The following is a 17,461-nucleotide window of genomic DNA, read 5'->3' on the forward strand; positions in this document are numbered from 1 at the left end:
ATACACTCCAGCAAGAGTAGTGCGAGTGTTTTACGAACGCCTTAGGATGTCTCAGATAGCGCCTTTGAGCAGAACCGTACGTCGTTTTGTACAAATGAGAACTTCAGACCTCAGAGCACGCGACCGCCTCGTCTTAAGTAGTTCAACACGACTTACCAAACTACCCCGGTAATTACACCGAACCCACATCTGACAGCGAACTCGGTCTCTTCAAACAAAGCGCAGGTAGTTGCCGCGTCTGCCGACAGATGTCAGCAGGTCGCAGGTTGCGCGCGCAGCTGGCGGCGTTTTTGCCAGGCGGCGGTGCGCGAACAGCCAGTAGCTGTGATGACGCACGCCCCGCGTGAGCGATGGACAGCAGCACCATCGTCGAGGGGCCTGTCAAGTTTCGCGACGGCAAGAAGGTAAATACTGCCTACTCTCCTGATGACCCTGTCAGTGTAGTTAGGTGTTCTATTGTGTACGACTTTGCAACTGACAAAACAACGACATTTCGTTTAAGAAGACGTTGGCTGACATTTTATAATTATTGTTTACTTGTTGACACAACTAATTTTTATGAAACAATCATAACCTGTTTCAGCACACTGGACATCTGCAGATGCTAAAAGCGGCATTTAGTGAACAAATAATGCGCTGACGATGCATAAACATTTGTTCACTAAACGCCGCTTTTAGCTACTGTGGTCGAAACCGTTTGATTATTTCGTAAAAAATGGACCATCAACAAATAAACAAAAATTACTTCCAAACCGACATTGACTTGTTTCTAAATCAGTGCGTAGTGACTGGAAACGATGTTGTTATCACCGGACGCCTAGTTTGCCATACGGTGACCATTGTAAGGTACCTCTATAGGAGTCATGGAGCGCGTCATCGCTATGAGATTTTTTTTTTTTTGTGCTTCCATACCACTTTCATCGATTGGTGTTTGTTCTGAATACTTTCAGCATTGCCAAACACGAATTACACCAGAGTTTGATAATAATGGCGCACGATGATTCCAGTTTCTACCAAGAAATAAAGAAATGTAGCTAAATTTAGAGTAGCTTAGAAAGTTTCATCCACTTTCACGAGAGAATGTCTTTCACATACATGAAGATAGAAACTTTGGTGAATTTTAACTTGCATATAGAACTACAAAGTTTTTCGAAATAACCATCCGATTATACAGGCTAATATCTTTTGCATACAAGCACAATTACCTTTTTAAATTACATTTATCTCTTCATTTATTTTTCGTAAATGTTGAACGAGCCTTCCACCAGACGCACAACAAACATCCAGGTAATAGTCAAAACCTCAGTCCATACTTTTATGGAATATATATGCAATCATTACATTCATAGCACTATGCGACGTCGTAGTTGACACGAAGTTACTGAAAGAGAAGGCACGTGGAGTCTTTTAGAAATACCCAGCGCAACAAAAGAAATCACATACTCCGAGATCTGGCGATCTTGCAGGCCAGTGGTGCAATGCAAGATACGTACACCCCCTAGGTCCGAGCCAGTGTTGAGAAAGCGCACTATTGAGAAATGCTGTTACTCGTAATTCCTTGTACGGTAATACTCTATCTCGTTGGAGAATTAAATTTTCGGCATGTTCTCTCAAATGCCAAAAAAGCCAGATCTCTAACGTATTGACGTTCGTGATCGTCTAACAGTCTTTTACGGATAAAAGGAAGGAGCCGAAATATTTTCTTACAGTACGACGCAAAACACATGAAGCTTTGCATAGTCTTTCTCTTGCAGTTCTATGGTACTCGGTCCAGTCACATTAAAGTGACTACCACCCACGTTCGTCGTCAACGTGCAAAAACCACTCGCAGACGTCAGATGGCAGCACTAGCATTGGAAGCTATTTAAAGCATGTCGGTGGGGTGGGGGCTATTTAAAGCACGGCGGGGGACGCAGATATACTGTATAGCACAGTTGTCTTGTTGAGGAAAAGGAGCGATTTATGTGACGTCCGAAAGGGAATGATCATTGGCTTTCACGCCAAGGGTGGAATATTTCCAAAACTGCCACATTTGTAAACTGTTCGCGTGCCGCCGTGGTTAAAGTATACCGTGCATAGCAAAATGGCGCTATCTCAAACCGGCGCCGAGGTAACAGTAGTGCACATAGAGCCACAGATGAAAGGGTTGAATGGCGGCTGCGGAGATATGTACGGGCGAGTTGACGTGCATCTGTTGAGGAACTGACCGCCCAGGTGAGCCAAGGAAGCTACCGAAACTGTCTATTAACGACTGTTCAGCGAATGTTGCTGCGTGTGGGCCCCGCAGCAGCCGCTTAGTCCATGCACTCGCGTTGACTGCTGTTCTTCGACGACGAAAGCTAGAATTTGCACGCCATACCGCAACTGGACGTTCACTGATTGGCGATAGGTGGCCTTTTCAGATCAATCACTTTTTATGCTTCATTGGACAGATTGCCGTTGGCGTGTACGGCGTGAAACGTCTCAAACCAAACACCCTGCAACAATCGTTAGAACGGTCCAGCCCGTGGAAAGAAGCGTTGTGGTCTCGGGTATGTTTTCGTAGCTTTCCCTGGGTGATCTCGATATTCTGAAAGACACAATGGATCAACTCAACTGTGCATCTATGCTTGGAGACTATGCCCACCCATGCATCCAGTTAAAACAAAGATGTTCCTTCCTTTGAGCTATGGCATCTACCAGCAAGACAATGCAACGCTTCAACAAACTGGCAGTGTATGTGCGTGTTTCGAAGAGCACCAGGATTAATTTACCGTACTCCCCTGGCCACCACACTCCTCGGATTTAAACCCAATATAGAATTTGTGGTACCATCTCGATCGGAGTGTTCGCGCCATGGATATTCAACCGAGGAACCTAGCGCAGCTGGGCACGTTAATGGAGCCGGCATGGCTCCACGTCCCTGTCGGTATTTTCAAGAACTAAACCGACTCTCTTCCTGCACGTCTGCGAAAGGTGGTGACTAGGCTTTTGACAGGTGGTCACAATAATGTGGCTGGACTGTGTATGTGGCAGATGTGTTGCCCATATTCTTACGTCGCGGCATATCACTCAAATGGAACGTTGCCTCGTCACTCAACACTAATCGAGAAAGGAAACCGTTATCTTTCAATCAATGAATTCGCAAACCTCTTAAGGATGTTGCTTGTCACCAGCATGAAGGGCTTTTAGCAATCGAATACTGTGTAAGTTGAAATATACTCACAGCAAAACACACACACACACACACTTATATACGAGGAATGGCCGACTCTCGCCTGGTTCGGTTATAGCACATAGTTGGACTATGTGTACATTATTCAATGCGACTTGAACGAGCACACAGGAGCGGTCTGTAGCATTTCACTCACATAAACGGCCAGTGTCTTCAAACTGACTCAGCTTTTGTCGAATGCTGTGTACTTTAGGAGGTGCAGGGCTGCATTCTCGACAAAAATCACGCCGCACCGTTGTGACGAATTGCATCTGTTGAAACGGAGGAGGCAGAATGCACATTGTTGCTGTATTATCGCCATCTAGAAGCACGTTGGCTAACAAACAAAGGCGGGAGGGAGCGAGCTGCATGAGGGAAAGCCCTCCCAACGACAACAGGAATTGGCATCCTACAACCAGCGCCGAGGTAAACTTTTAGTTTTTATGCCTAAATTAAAATTCACCTGAAGTTTCTATTTTCATTCATGTAGAAGATATACGAGTAGTCTGCAGAAATCAAAAGAACCTCCTTGGCCCACCCTTTGTAATAAAAAAGACTTTATCATCTCCTGGATTTCATGCTGGATAACGTGGGTGTGCTATACGAGACAAGGGGGAAATGTAAAACTTTTAAAGTGCCATCTTTTCTCAAAACGGGTTTTCGATGCTGTTGTTTTCACGTTCATTTGTTACATTCCCCTTTACTTGATCCAGGTGCCAAAATATGGACAAAGTCTTTCAGACACGCGTTAGTAGATGATGCATGGTCTTTGTGCCAACCTATGCTTCCCTCTGTAACTCCAAAACCTTAAAGATACGAGACATTGTTTTTGTTGACTATAGTTCTATTAGTTAAAGACCTAATGCTGTATTTCTGTACTTGTATTACCACAAACAAAACGTATTGGTAGCACTTGGAACAAAAACTTTCTTCCTTCAATTTTGTCGAGAACTGACGTTTTTGAGACTGTGGCTGTGTACAAAATACAATTTTTAATTCTTGTCGTGGAGAAACCAATGACGACCCACTGTTAAAATGCTATTTATGAAGGTCATTCATCAGGTAACGCAACACTTTTTTCCTCGGTCAGTTCTGGTTGAAAAAATGAGGAATTTGTTGAGGGATATCGTGCAGTATTCCCCCTTCATACCCTGTAGTTTCATGGCGTTCCGACGAGTGTCGACACAATACATAGCCTTCTGAATAATTTCTGTAATGGAGACGCATTTCAAGCAGAAAGCTGTCATAGAGTTCCTTTTGGCGGTAAACCAGAGCATCACGTGATATTCACAGGCGCTTGCAGATCTCTGCAGAGACCTGGCAATGAACAAAAGCACGGAGAGTCATTGGACGAGGCCTGTGATTATCGCAAACCTGTCCGATCTCCCGCGTGCCAACCGGCCGCACACGGCTGTGGCTCCTGCAATGTTGGAACGTGCGGACACTCTCATTCGAGGCGATCGACGGATGACAGTCAAACACCACGCTGCACAACTGGACGTGTCCCTTGACAGTACTGACACTCTCATCCTCCAGTAGAGGTACTCAAAGGTGTGTGCCCGCTGGGTTCGTCGCCGCCTAACAGAAGACCACAAAGAGCAACGAAGAACCATCTGTGTGGAAGTGCTCCCGCATTACGAGGTTGATCTGACAATTTTTCTCGAACGTTGTCACAGATCAAGAAACATGGGTCCATCACTTAAAACCAGAAACAAAACGGTACCTCTCCTCCGAAGAAAACGTTCAAAGCTGCGACCTCGGCTGGTAAGGTCATGGCGATGATCTTCTGGGACTCTGATCAGGTTACTCTGTTTGATGTCCTCCCTCAATGTGTAACAATCAATTCAGAAGTGTATTGTGCTACCCTCAAGAAAGTGAAGGAACAACTTCAGCGTCTTCATCGCCAAAAAATGCAGACGAACTTTCCTTCTCGATGGTAGCGCAGTACCTCACACAAGTCTGCGCTCCCGAGACGAGCTCACAAAACTTCATTGCACTGTTTTCCTCATCCACCCTACAGTCCGGATCTCGCACCATCTGACTTCCATCTATTTGGCCTAATGAAATATGCACTCGGCGGCAAGTAGTATGTGGATGATCGGAAGGTTTTCGATGAAGCAAAACGTTGACTCAGAACTCCACCAGAAAAGTGATACCATGCGACCACACGGGCCCTCCAAATAAGGTGGCGTAAGGCCTTCACACTGAACGGAGATTACGTTGAAAAATACAGTTTTGTCGCTAAAAGAGTGAGGAATAAATTGGCGTACTGGAACCCTGAATAAAACCAAACTGCTTCAGGAAAAAAAAGTGTGTTCGTCTGTGATCGCGATATTGCGCGGTTCGGCCCCCGGTGAACCCCCCAGGGAACGTGTCACACCAGACGAGTGTAACCCCTATGTTTGCGTGGTAGAGTAATGGTGGTGTGCGCGTACGTGGAGAACTTGTTTGCGGAGCATTCGCCGTCATAGTGTAACTGAGGCGGGATAAGGGGAACCAGCCCGCATTTGCCGAGGCAGATGGGAAACCGCCTAAAAACCATCCACAGACTGGCCGGCTCACCGGACCTCGACACAAACCCGCCGGGCGGATTCGTGCCGGGGACCAGGCGCTCCTTCCCGCCCGGAAAGCCATGCTTTAGACCGCACGGCCAACCGGCGGGCGCAACATTGCATCGAAGTCGAAGAAAATCTGGATTTGCTGGATTGACCTCTCGAACTTCTCGCTCTGATGCAAAAAATTTGAAAACAACCAGTGTGTCAGTAGCGTACCAGGTCGGTGTACCAGGTCGTCTAAACCCAGCTTCAGGAAGAATGGAAACGAATTTCATCTTGTACAGTGTGTCTCCCTAAGAGAGTGCAAAAATTTAAGACATAGAGGACGCTCCACTGAATAATTTGAGGTAGGGAACCTGGGGGTCCGAGAAGCTAGCTTAAGAAGATAATAGGAATGAAATCGCATTACTGTGTACTTTTTTACATTAATTATAGTTAACAGCAAAACACCATCATTGACACAATGAATGTACTATTTGTACTGTTTCTTACAAAATCTACAGAAACTGACGACCATCAGCCTCAATGGAAGCATGACATCGGCGAACAGGATTCTGATTCAGTCGGACAAATATCCCTGGTGGTTTCGAATCACATCACAGACAGCTACAATTCCGGCAACTAATTCCATGTCCGGGATCTCACACAGAAATGACTTTAGATATTCCCATACGAAATAATCAAGGGATTCGGGTCAGGAGATATCGCAGGCCATGGAATAGGAGCTCCGCTTCCAGTCCAGCAACCAGGAAATACAGCATTGTGATGGTTGCAGACATTCACATTGAAGTGAGGCTGTGCACCGTCATGTTTTATCCACATCCTACCAGGAACAGCCACGGGTACATTCTCCAATAACTCGACAGAATCTTTTGCACGAATCTCAAGTACAGGTGGCCATTCAGACGGGCAGGTAGAAGATATGGTCCCATGAAAATGTCACCTACAATGCCGGCACAGATACTCATACCAAAACGTACTTGATGGTGTGAGTCTACTAGAGCGTGTGGGTTTTCCTCATCCCACACATGACTATTCGTGCTGTTCGAAATATCATCACGACCAAATGAGACCTCGTCAGTAAACAGCACGATTTGGAGCAAATCTGGCCGATCAATCCAATGCTGGAGCAACCACTGACAGAGTACAACGCCTGGTGCAAAGTTCCTCACAAGCATTGCATGGGCTCATTGTGGAGGTTATATGTGTGTAACTGTTGTTCGTGGAAACTCGCCACACGCTAGTGTGTGCAGCCTCCATTTCGCGTGCAATACGACGAGCACTTGTAGTGGGGTCCGCTGCAACACGTACCGGCATCTATTCTCAAAATCGGGTGTGCGAGTGCTCGTCATGTTGCCAAGTTCCTTGTTTCTTCTTTCCAATGAACCAATCTCCCACGCATTTGACGATCGAGAGAAATAAACACTCGTGTTGACGTATGATGCCTGTTAGAAAATCGTTCCCTGTATAACCTTTCATCAGCGAGAGGACTGCATGTCAGAGAGGTATGCGAGACTGTACCGATACTGCTCCATCGTATTGTGCTGTACGTCTCTGAATAGCACTGAGTAATGAATGCGTCTGTCGTTGATTAATAGCACGTTCTGTCATGGGACAATGTAAATACAATACAACAGAGCCCTCTTATGGACAAGTAAAATAAACAAAGCCTCCATCATGACTTCCTAGTAATCAGGTTTGTCCTAGTTTCCTTGCAGGAAATAAAGAATGTACATGTAAATAAACAACACAGTATGTGTAAGCTTGTACGCATGTTATTTGCAAATAAGCTGGAAAACAGTATTGCTAGACAAAGCGATAGACAAGTTTACTTCCATATGCCCTTAAGTCGGCTTCTCTGACCTCAGGTTCCCTGCCTCAAATTGTTCAGCGGAGCACTCTTTATGTCCTGTTACATTTTTACACGCTCTTACGGAAACACCCTATATACAGGGTGTCACTAAGTATTGCCACCTAGAATAACTCCGAAATAATGATAGGAGCTGAAAACTTTGTGGGACATAAGTTACATGGGAAAACAGCGGCCATAATAAGACGTTGATTTTTTTTCTTTTTTTTTGGTTGCTAAGTGGGGTCGCGTCAGAGATATGAAAGTAAACTTCTTTTTAAACGGGATAGTATAGTTTGGTATTTATTTTCTGACAGCGGCTATCGAGAGGAATCCAATGATGTGTAACAGTAAGGTCTTTCAAGGTCAACGAAGGTCACAAAGGTGGCATGAACGTCCGTTTACAGGTGTTAGAAGTGATGATCATTGGTATCAATGCAGTGCTGCAATCTTCTTATCACGGATCCCTTATCACATCGGCACTTATCGAAGCACATGCTTTGACTATTGTCTCTCGCATATATTCAGGTGTAGTTGGAACGTCTTTATAAACAATAGCTTTTACGAATCCCCACAAGAAAAAATACAGAGGCGTCAAGTGTGGCGAACGAACCGACCACGACACATTTTCTCCGCGTGCAATCCAACGCTCTGGGAAGTGTCGGTGCAACTCTTTTCAAGCCATCAGCGAAAAATATACCACACACCCATCGTGTTGATACCACGTTTTGTTCCTTGTTCCTAAAGGTATTTCTTCCAATAACAGACCTAATGTTTCTTGCAGGAATGTGGTGCACTTCCTACCATTAAGATTTCCTTCGATGAAATAGGGGCCTATAATTCTGTCCTCCACAATTCCACACCATACATTCACGGACCACGGTTTTTGGTGTGCAACTTGCCGCAGCCAACATGGATTTTCAGTTGCCCAATAACGCATGTTATGCAAATTACACTACTGGCCATTAAAATTGCTACACCACGATGATGACATGCTACAGATGCGAAATTTAACCAACAGGAAGAAGATGCTGTGATATGCAAATGATTAGCTTTTCAGAGCATTCACACAAGGTTGGCGCCGGTGGCGACACCTACAACGGCTGACATGAGGAAAGTTTCTAACCCATTTCTCACACACAAATAGCAGTTGACCGGCGTTGACTGGGTAAACGTTGTTGTGATGCCTCGTGTAAGGAGGAGAAATGCGTACCATCACGTTTCCGACTTTGATCAAGGTCGGATTGTAGCCTATCGCCATTGCGGTTTATCGTATCGCAACATTGCTGCTTGCGTTGGTCGAGATCCAATCACTGTGAGCAGAATATGGAATCGGTGGGTTCAGGAGGGTAATACAGAACGCCGTGCTGGATCCCAACGGCCTCGTATCACTAGCAGTTGAGATGACAAACATCTCATCCGCATGCCTGTAACGGATCGTGCATCCACGTCTCGATCCCTGAGTCAACAGATGGGGACGTTTGCAAGACAACAACCATCTCCACGAACAGTTCGACGACGTTTGCAGCAGCCTGGACTATCAGCTCGGAGACCAAGGCTGCGGTTACCCTCGACGCTGCATCACAGACAGTAGCGCCTGCGATGGTGTACTGAACGACGAACCTGGGTGCACGAATGGCAAAACGTCATTTTCTCGGATGAGTCCAGGTTCTGTTTACAGCATCATGACGGTCGAATCCGTGTTTGGCGACATCGCTGTGAACGCACATTGGAAGCGCGTATTCGTCATCGCCATACTGGTGTATCAGCCCGCGTGATGGTATGGGGTGCTATTGGTTACACGTCTCGGTCACCTCTTGTTCGCATTGACGGCACTTTCAACAGTGGACGTTACATTTCAGATGTGTTACGACCCGTGGCTCTACCCTTCATTCGATCCTTGCGAAACCCCACATTTCAGCAGGATAATGCACGACCGCGTGTTGCAGGTCCTGTACGGGCCTTTCTGGATACAGAAAATGTTCGGCTGCTGCCCTGGCCAGCACATTCTCCAGACCAACTGAAAACGTCTGGTCAATGGTGGCCGCGCAACTGCCTCGTCAAAATACTTCAGTCACTACTCTTGACGAACTGTGGCATCGTGTTGAAGATGCATGGGCAGCTGTAGCTGTACACGCCATCCAAGCTCTGTTTGACTCAATGCCCAGGCGTATCAAGACCGTTATTAGGGCCATAGGTGGTGGTTCTGGGTACTGATTTCTCAGGATCTATGCACCCAAACTGCCTGAAAATGTAATCACATGTCAGTTCTAGTATAATATATTTGTCCAATGAATACCCGTTTATTATCTGCATTTCTTCTTGGTGTAGCAATTTTAATGGCCAGCAGTGTAACATTTCCATGGTTCTTGAATGTAGCCTCGTCAGTAAATAAAATGAGATTGATAAACGTGTCGCCTCTCTGAATCTGAAGTTCAGCCCATCGGCAGAATTCAATGCGTCGCATACAATCCGTGCCAGTTAATTCTTGGCAGAGACTGATATGGTAAGGATGATATTTATAGCGGTGCAGAACACGAACAACACTATTCTTGCTCATGCCAGATTCCCTTGCGATTTGACGCGAACTGACACAAGGATCTCGAAGCACAGTGGTAAGAGTAGCAATTTCCGTTTCCTCGTTAGTAACTTTCTTATGCCGGATATGTTTCCGATGCTCTAAAGATCCAGTTGTTCTCAGTTTATCACACACATATTTAAATGTACGACGTGTAGGGTGAGTACGTTGAGGATATCTTTCAGCGTATAAGTCTCTGTTCTCACTGAATTTCGTTAACATTCTCCGTAAATGAGAAGCATATCAGCTTGTTCTTCAGAGGAAGACATCATTCACATTCGCTTGATTTGACGATACTAGTCTCACCGCTCCTATTAGTGTTGTATTGCGAAACCGTCGAATGGTGTTTACATGTCAATGGCACGTTATATGGATACGCCGTATTCGGCGAATATTTACTATTTTCACGATATACAAGAGAGAATTGTCAGAGCCTGTGCTTCGATATGGAATACCACTCAATCCATGATAAGAAGATTGCAGCACTGCATTGATACCAATGCTCATCACTTCGAACACCTTCTGTAAATGGACGTTCATGCCACCTTTTTGACCTTCGTTGGCCTTCAAAGACCGTACTGTTACACATCATTGGATTCGCCTCGATAGCCGCTATCAGAAATTAAGTACCGAACTATAGCATCCTATTAAAAAAAAGTTGATCTTCAGATGTCTGGCGCGACTTCATTTGGCAACACAAAACCGACGTCATATTATGGCCCCCGTTGTCCCATGCAACATTTGGTCCAGAAACGTTTTAGCTACTATCATACCTTTGGAGCTATTCTAGGTGGCAATAGTTAGTGACTCACCCTGTATATCGAAGGCCGGTGCAAATTTTTTCATAAAGATTAAACGTTGTAATCACACAAGGTCTTACGCATTATTAACTAGCGACTTTGGAATGAGCATCCATCTTGTACATAAGATTCTGTCTGTATAGGGGTTATTCATAAGTTTATCTTCCGGCGTCTCAGAAGAGACGGCAGGAAAATTAAGACTTACAGAAAAATGACACTTATCACTGGACAGACCATCTCACCAACTTTTCATTCGCAATACCTGCAGTAGTGTAGTTGTAGAGCCCACCATTATGGGACTGACATGTCGAAATATTGTGCATAATGGAGCGACGCGCGCTGTTTGTCTCCTTGAATTCGCTAATTATGTGTCAACTATGACGTTTTCGTGATAATTTCGTACCAAATATCAGGTCAAAGTTCTAGCGGACAAAACAGTCAGAAGTGGCACGACATATTCCGTGAGATTACCAGCTTATGCAGTGCGAAGAGAACAGGCCAGGCGGGACTGCTAGCAGAGAAAGTGAAATGCATGCGAGAATCATTCACCAGGAGCCCAAAGAAACCGATGACGTGTGCGAGCAGAGAACTGCAGATGCCACACACAACTGTCTGGTGCATTCCGCTCAAATGTGTGCCTGTAAAACAATATCGGCTGCAGTTGTCATATGCGCTGACTACTCGGAATAAGCTTTTCAACTTTTGAAATGACTTTAGCGGCAACTGGAGCAAAACACTTTTTCACATAAATTGGTTTTCAGTGACGAATCAACGTTCCTTGTGTCTCAAAAAGGTGAATGCTCATAACATGCGTTATCTGGGGCACACAATAGCTACACGCTTTTGTAGACATTCGTGATTCAACTAAGCGCCTTTCGTATCCTGTCCTCTTGAAAAGTTTATGGACCATTTTTTTGCACCTGAATAATGAAAATTGAAACCAACAGTTGCATTGTAATTCAGTCATCGTTTATTCAAAACGTGCTACCAGTTTCGATGCGAAAAACGTCATCAGGCCCCAAGCGTAATCTGCCATCAGCGTACCAAACACATTGACCAAGATCGACGAAGTCTTCAAATGGAAGCAGTACAACCTATTAAGCATGTTACGTCAGAATCTGCAGCCAAGTAAGTCGAGCGCAGCGGACTATTGCCGTCTGACCATTTGTGGGCTTGTTATTGGAAGTTACGGAATCTAGTTTATTGTTGCTCCGCTGCACTCGACTTACTTAGGCATGCTGGCGTAACATGCTTAATAGGTTGTACTGCTTCCATTTGAAGACTCCGTTGGTCTTCGTCAATGTGGTTCGTACGTTGATGGCAGACTGTGCTTGGGACCTGAAGACGACGCTTTTCCGCATCGAAACTGGTAGCACGTTTTGAATAAACGATTGAATTACAATACAGCAGGTGGTTTCAATTTTTTCAAGTTCTTGATATCCGGCTGCTGTCCCATTATTTACAATGGATTCTTCTTTTCCTTCAGCGTTTGTCCCGCGTGCTTGCGGGGTCCGCTACATAGGTCCGTTCTCTCCATTTCGCTTTATCACTGGCTGCATTTGGATGGATGTTCACGCATTTAAGGTCTTTATGAATCGTATCAACCCAACGTTGCTTAGATCGCCCTTTGGGTCTTCTGCCGACGACTTCAAGTGTATAACCAGCCTTGCCAATAGAGTCATCACCGGCCCGTAAAACATGCCCAAACCATCGAAGACGACTCTCACGCTTCTTGTTTCCTAATGCGGTCACATCGTTCAAATGGCTCTGAGCACTAAGGGACTTAACATCTGAGGTCATCAGTCCCTAGAACTTAGAACTACTTAAACCTAACTAACCTGAGGACATCACACATATCTATGCCCGAGGCAGGATTCGAACCTGCGACCGTAGCGTTCGCGCGGTTCCAGACTGAAGCGCCTAGAACCGCTCGCCCACACCGGCCGGCTAATGCTGTCATTGGAAACGTGATCTAACTCAGTGAGGCTTGCTGTCCACCTTAGCATCTTCGTTTCCATTACACTCAGGCGGTGTTCTGTCTCAACTGTAGTTAACTATCACTCACAACCATACAAGGCTACTGGTCGAATGACAGAGGGATAGGTTTTTGATGTTAAATTATCTTTCATCCTGCGGTCGCAAGTGACTCCGGTTGTTGATCGCCACTTCATGCAGGCTGCCTGAGTTCTGGTGTTGACCTCTTTGGTGAGTCGGCCGTCAACAGTGATCGTGGAACCGAGGTGCTTAAATTTAGCCACACGAGTCAGATCTGCACCATTCATCGTGATGAACCCATTTCATGTCTGTCTCATGTCATGTACTCGGTTTTCTTCAAATTAAAGTGCAAACTGTGTGGCGCCAACCGGTAACTCCATTTTTGAGTTTGGCTCTGCAGATCAAACTTGTTTTCTGCTGCCAGCATCACGTCGTCAGCATAAAGTAGGGTCCACGTAAATGGCCGGTGCAGGTCAGCTGTCACGGTGTCCATTACGAGAGTGAAAAGGAGTGGTTATAATGCAGAACCTTGATGAACGCCGACTGTGATAGGGAAGTCCTTGAATCGTCCTGAGGTTGTACGGACATAACTTCTTGGCTGTGCATGAAGTAACTGCACCAAGTTAATAAGCTGCTCTGGCACATCATGCTGTCGAAGTGCTAGCCAGATGAGACTCTGTGGCACCCGATCAAAGGCCTTTTCGAGATCCAGGAATGCTAGACACAGCGGCTTGGCTTTCTCAGGATGTTTCTCGACTAAGGGTCTTGCAGCATGAATCGCATCAATTGTGCCGCAGTTCTTCACAAATCCAGCTTGGTTCGTGGAAATCTGTGTGATCTCACGGACCCTTGGATCCACAACATGCTCAGAGATTTTCATGGCGTGACAGAGAAGTCGAAATGCACTCGGAAGAAGTTAAAGATAGGCACGGTGGTGCTCTGTTGCCGATCAGTTGGTGTTCGTCCCCCGTCAATGATCTTGTTGAAGAGTTCCGTTAAACTTTCAACTGCCTTCCAATGATGGGAACACCATAACACTGCTGCAAGGTCATCTGGCTCTGGCTCTGAGCACTATGGGACTTCACACCTGAGGTCATCAGTCCCCTAGAACTTAGAACTACTTAAACCTAACTAACCTAAGCACATCACACACATCCACGCCCGAGGCAGGACTCGAACCTGCAACCGTAGCAGTCACGCGGTTCCGGACTAAAGCGCCTAGAACCGCTCAGCCACCGCGGCCGGCAAAGGTCATTTGGGCCAGTGGCTTTCCCAGGCTTCATTTTCATCAAAGCAGTTTCTCTTGCGGGCACTTCAACAGCATGGCCAGTGGGTATTGGCAGACGGGCGAACTCTTCTGTTGAGATCTTCAAGTAGCTGCTATTTACAATGGATTACCAGAAATTTTTCCTTGCGTGATTTCGTGCAGCTGGAAATGCTAAAGCAACGGCTTATGCCGCAATTACAACAAGGAAGTGGGGATTACGTTTTACAATAAGACGGTGCTCCACCATACTTTCTTTCAGACGTTTGTTACTATCTCAATGCCGAACTCCTCTACTTCACTGGCCCTCACTGTCAACTGACTTAAATCCACGTGATTATTCCTGCCTCCACTGTCACCTAATTTGGAATAGTTGCTAGGAAGAATAATTAATGCGGTGACTGATATCAACCATGATGTTTTGGGTCGTGTATGTGAAGAGTCTGAATACCGTATCGTTCTTTGCTGCGTCACAAACGGTAACAATACTGAGCACCTGCAATGTGAGTCAAAAACTTCGAGAGATGTTCTATCAACTGATATGTGTCTGTTTTCTGAATGTCTTGTAGTTTTCATGCGGTCGTCTTTTGAAACCCTGGAGGTACCTACGAATAACACTGCGTAACTTATATGAGATATGGCACAGCTGAATTCCGCATCAAGAACTCTACATGGGCTTTCGATCGATCTCCAGCTGTTGACATCGATCCATTAGTGGTGCTGAACTACAGTTTCGTTTTAGCAGGTACAGCCTTGAACAGCGTCAGCTGCCAGTGCACAGTGAGTGACGTGTGGCCTTCTGTTTCTAGTGGAAGTGCCGGTGGTGCGTGATGAGGAAGCTGTCGCCGGTGGCAGGTAGGTGGCACCTGCCCGCATGGCGTCCATGGCAGCCGCGTCCGCATGAGTGTTCTGTTGCCGTCGTACAACCGAGGTCAGTAACCTCCATAGAATGTATAGAATGTAAATAGTCTATCGCAGTGGTCGTCAAACTGTGGCCCGAATCACGTATCCTTGCGGCCGGCTGTTCTCAGCCGTATTTATAGCAATATGCATCTAGCAACTAACAGCCCAATCCTAAAACGTCAACTAACCTTAGCAGTTTCTTATTTTCCTGCTCACAAGGAGAGGTTCACAGCGGTGCGATCGACTTTTTGAAACTATCAAATGGTCCAAATGACTGAGCACTATGGGACCGTAGTGGTCGCGCGGTTCCAGAGTGAAGAGCCTAGAACCTCTCGCCCACAGCGGTAGGTGGTGGTGGTGGTTAGTGTTTAACGTCCCGTCGACAACGAGGTCATTAGAGACGGAGCGCAAGCTCGGGTTAGGGAAGGATTGGGAAGGAAATCGGCCGTGCCCTTTCAAAGGAACCATCCCGGCATTTGCCTGAAACGATTTAGGGAAATCACGGAAAACCTAAATCAGGATGGCTGGAGACGGGATTGAACCGTCGTCCTCCCGAATGCGAGTCCAGTGTGCTAACCACTGCGCCACCTCGCTCGGTATCACAGTGGTAGGCTTGAAACTATCAACACGGTTATGTAGGTTAAGATCCCACGTATCACACACTGCAGCCATTCACCATGGTGGGCCCTCATTTGCGATTAATTGACGAGAAAAATTCGAAATTTTGTGTGACAGCCCGCATCTCGTGGTCGTGCGGTAGCGTTCTCGCTTCCCACGCCCGGGTTCCCGGGTTCGATTCCCGGCAGGGTCAGGGATTTTCTCTGCCTCGTGATGGCTGGGTGTTGTGTGCTGTCCTTAGGTTAGTTAGGTTTAAGTAGTTCTAAGTTCTAGGGGACTGATGACCATAGATGTTAAGTCCCATAGTGCTCAGAGCCATTTGAACCATTCTTTGTGTGACACTCAATAATGCTAAAAAAAAGTCGCGTTATAGGCTATAGTCCGACTGCGAGGTGTAAATGATAGGATAACAGCTTCGCATGCAGGAGGTTACGGGTTAAATACTCGTCAGTTGCAGAAAGTTTTTTCAATTTTTGAATCTCTATCAAAATGACTTTTGATCATTATTTTTATTGAATTAATTAATTTAAATGTAATTTTTAATTCCACTTCTTTGTCACCTAATGTTAATCATAACATAAACTTCATTACTCTTTTTTCTTCGTATCGTGCGTTTCCTAATCGGAATTTTTGTGAACATGAATTTAATTACATTTATCTATTATAATATCCAAAACAGTTAAAAAACAAAAGACGAAATAATCTATTTACATTTGTGCAATGGTGTAAAAAAACGTATTTTTGATGTCAGATGCGCATTTTTTTGCGCAGTAATTGTTACCCAGTCATTTAATACATAACGTAAATACCTATTGCACTATGGACAGAATAACGCAGATGAAAGTTTAAATGAAAGACGGGTTTATAAGTAAAATGAAATTCAAGCAAAATATGAAATAGATATAACGAACGCAGTAATGTGAACGAAAAGATTGGGTGATCAAACAAAAGACATTAAACTGAAATTAATACATAAAATTAAATAGAAACACAAGAGCAAAAATTTCAAGTGGAGAAAGAATGATAGGAATAAAAGTGAAAACAAATGAAGAAGTTGATATGATTAAAATTATGCGCCAAAGGAATTACTTCTAAATCAGTTAATTGAATAGAAACGATGATCGAAGCCACTCGGTAAAGATTTAAAAATAAATCTTACTGCACCTGACAAGATTCGTACCCACAATGTCCTAAGCTTGAAGCTGTTATCCTATCCATTATACCACGCATCCAGGCTATTTCATACGACTTTTCTAATGGTATTCAATGTTACACAAAATTCCGAATTTTTTTTTTTCAATTACTCGCAAACGAGGTTCCACCAGGGCAAACGACTGCAGCGTGTGATACCTGGGATCTTAAACTACATCACCGTATAGATAGTTTAAAAAAGTCGATCTCACAGGTGGGGACCTCTCCTTGTCAGTAACAAACAAAAATACTTAGAGGGTCTTTCATATTGTAATATGTGCTTAATTTAGTTGACGTTTGTGAATTCAGCTGTTCGCTAAGTAAAGTTGGTCGCTTTCCGCAGGGGCAGAGGGGTAAGTAGAGCGGCCACTGTGGGGATGGAGGATGTGAGGGGGGCAACGTTTTATTCTTTGTCTTGCAGTACTGGCAACTCACAGGCGTCAATGGCTCATTCCAGTAATCTGCCATAGTATAAACCTGGACACAGAGGTAACATCGATTCATGAATGCTCATT

At 45.1% G+C, this 17,461-nt stretch overlaps 1 protein-coding gene across 1 annotated transcript in view; it reads left to right on the plus strand.

The window, feature by feature from the left end:
* Positions 1-335: 335 nt before the first annotated feature.
* The window catches only part of LOC124776625, a 323,277-nt gene continuing 306,151 nt past the window's right edge, over positions 336-17,461 (plus strand). The window contains exons 1-2 of the mRNA XM_047251713.1: positions 336-404; positions 15,044-15,089. Coding sequence (XP_047107669.1) covers positions 351-404; positions 15,044-15,089 — 100 coding nt within the window. The 5' untranslated portion in view covers positions 336-350. The remainder of the gene's footprint in view (positions 405-15,043; positions 15,090-17,461) is intronic.

Source organism: Schistocerca piceifrons, chromosome 2 (assembly GCF_021461385.2).
Source record: "Schistocerca piceifrons isolate TAMUIC-IGC-003096 chromosome 2, iqSchPice1.1, whole genome shotgun sequence".
NCBI lineage: Eukaryota > Metazoa > Arthropoda > Insecta > Orthoptera > Acrididae > Schistocerca > Schistocerca piceifrons.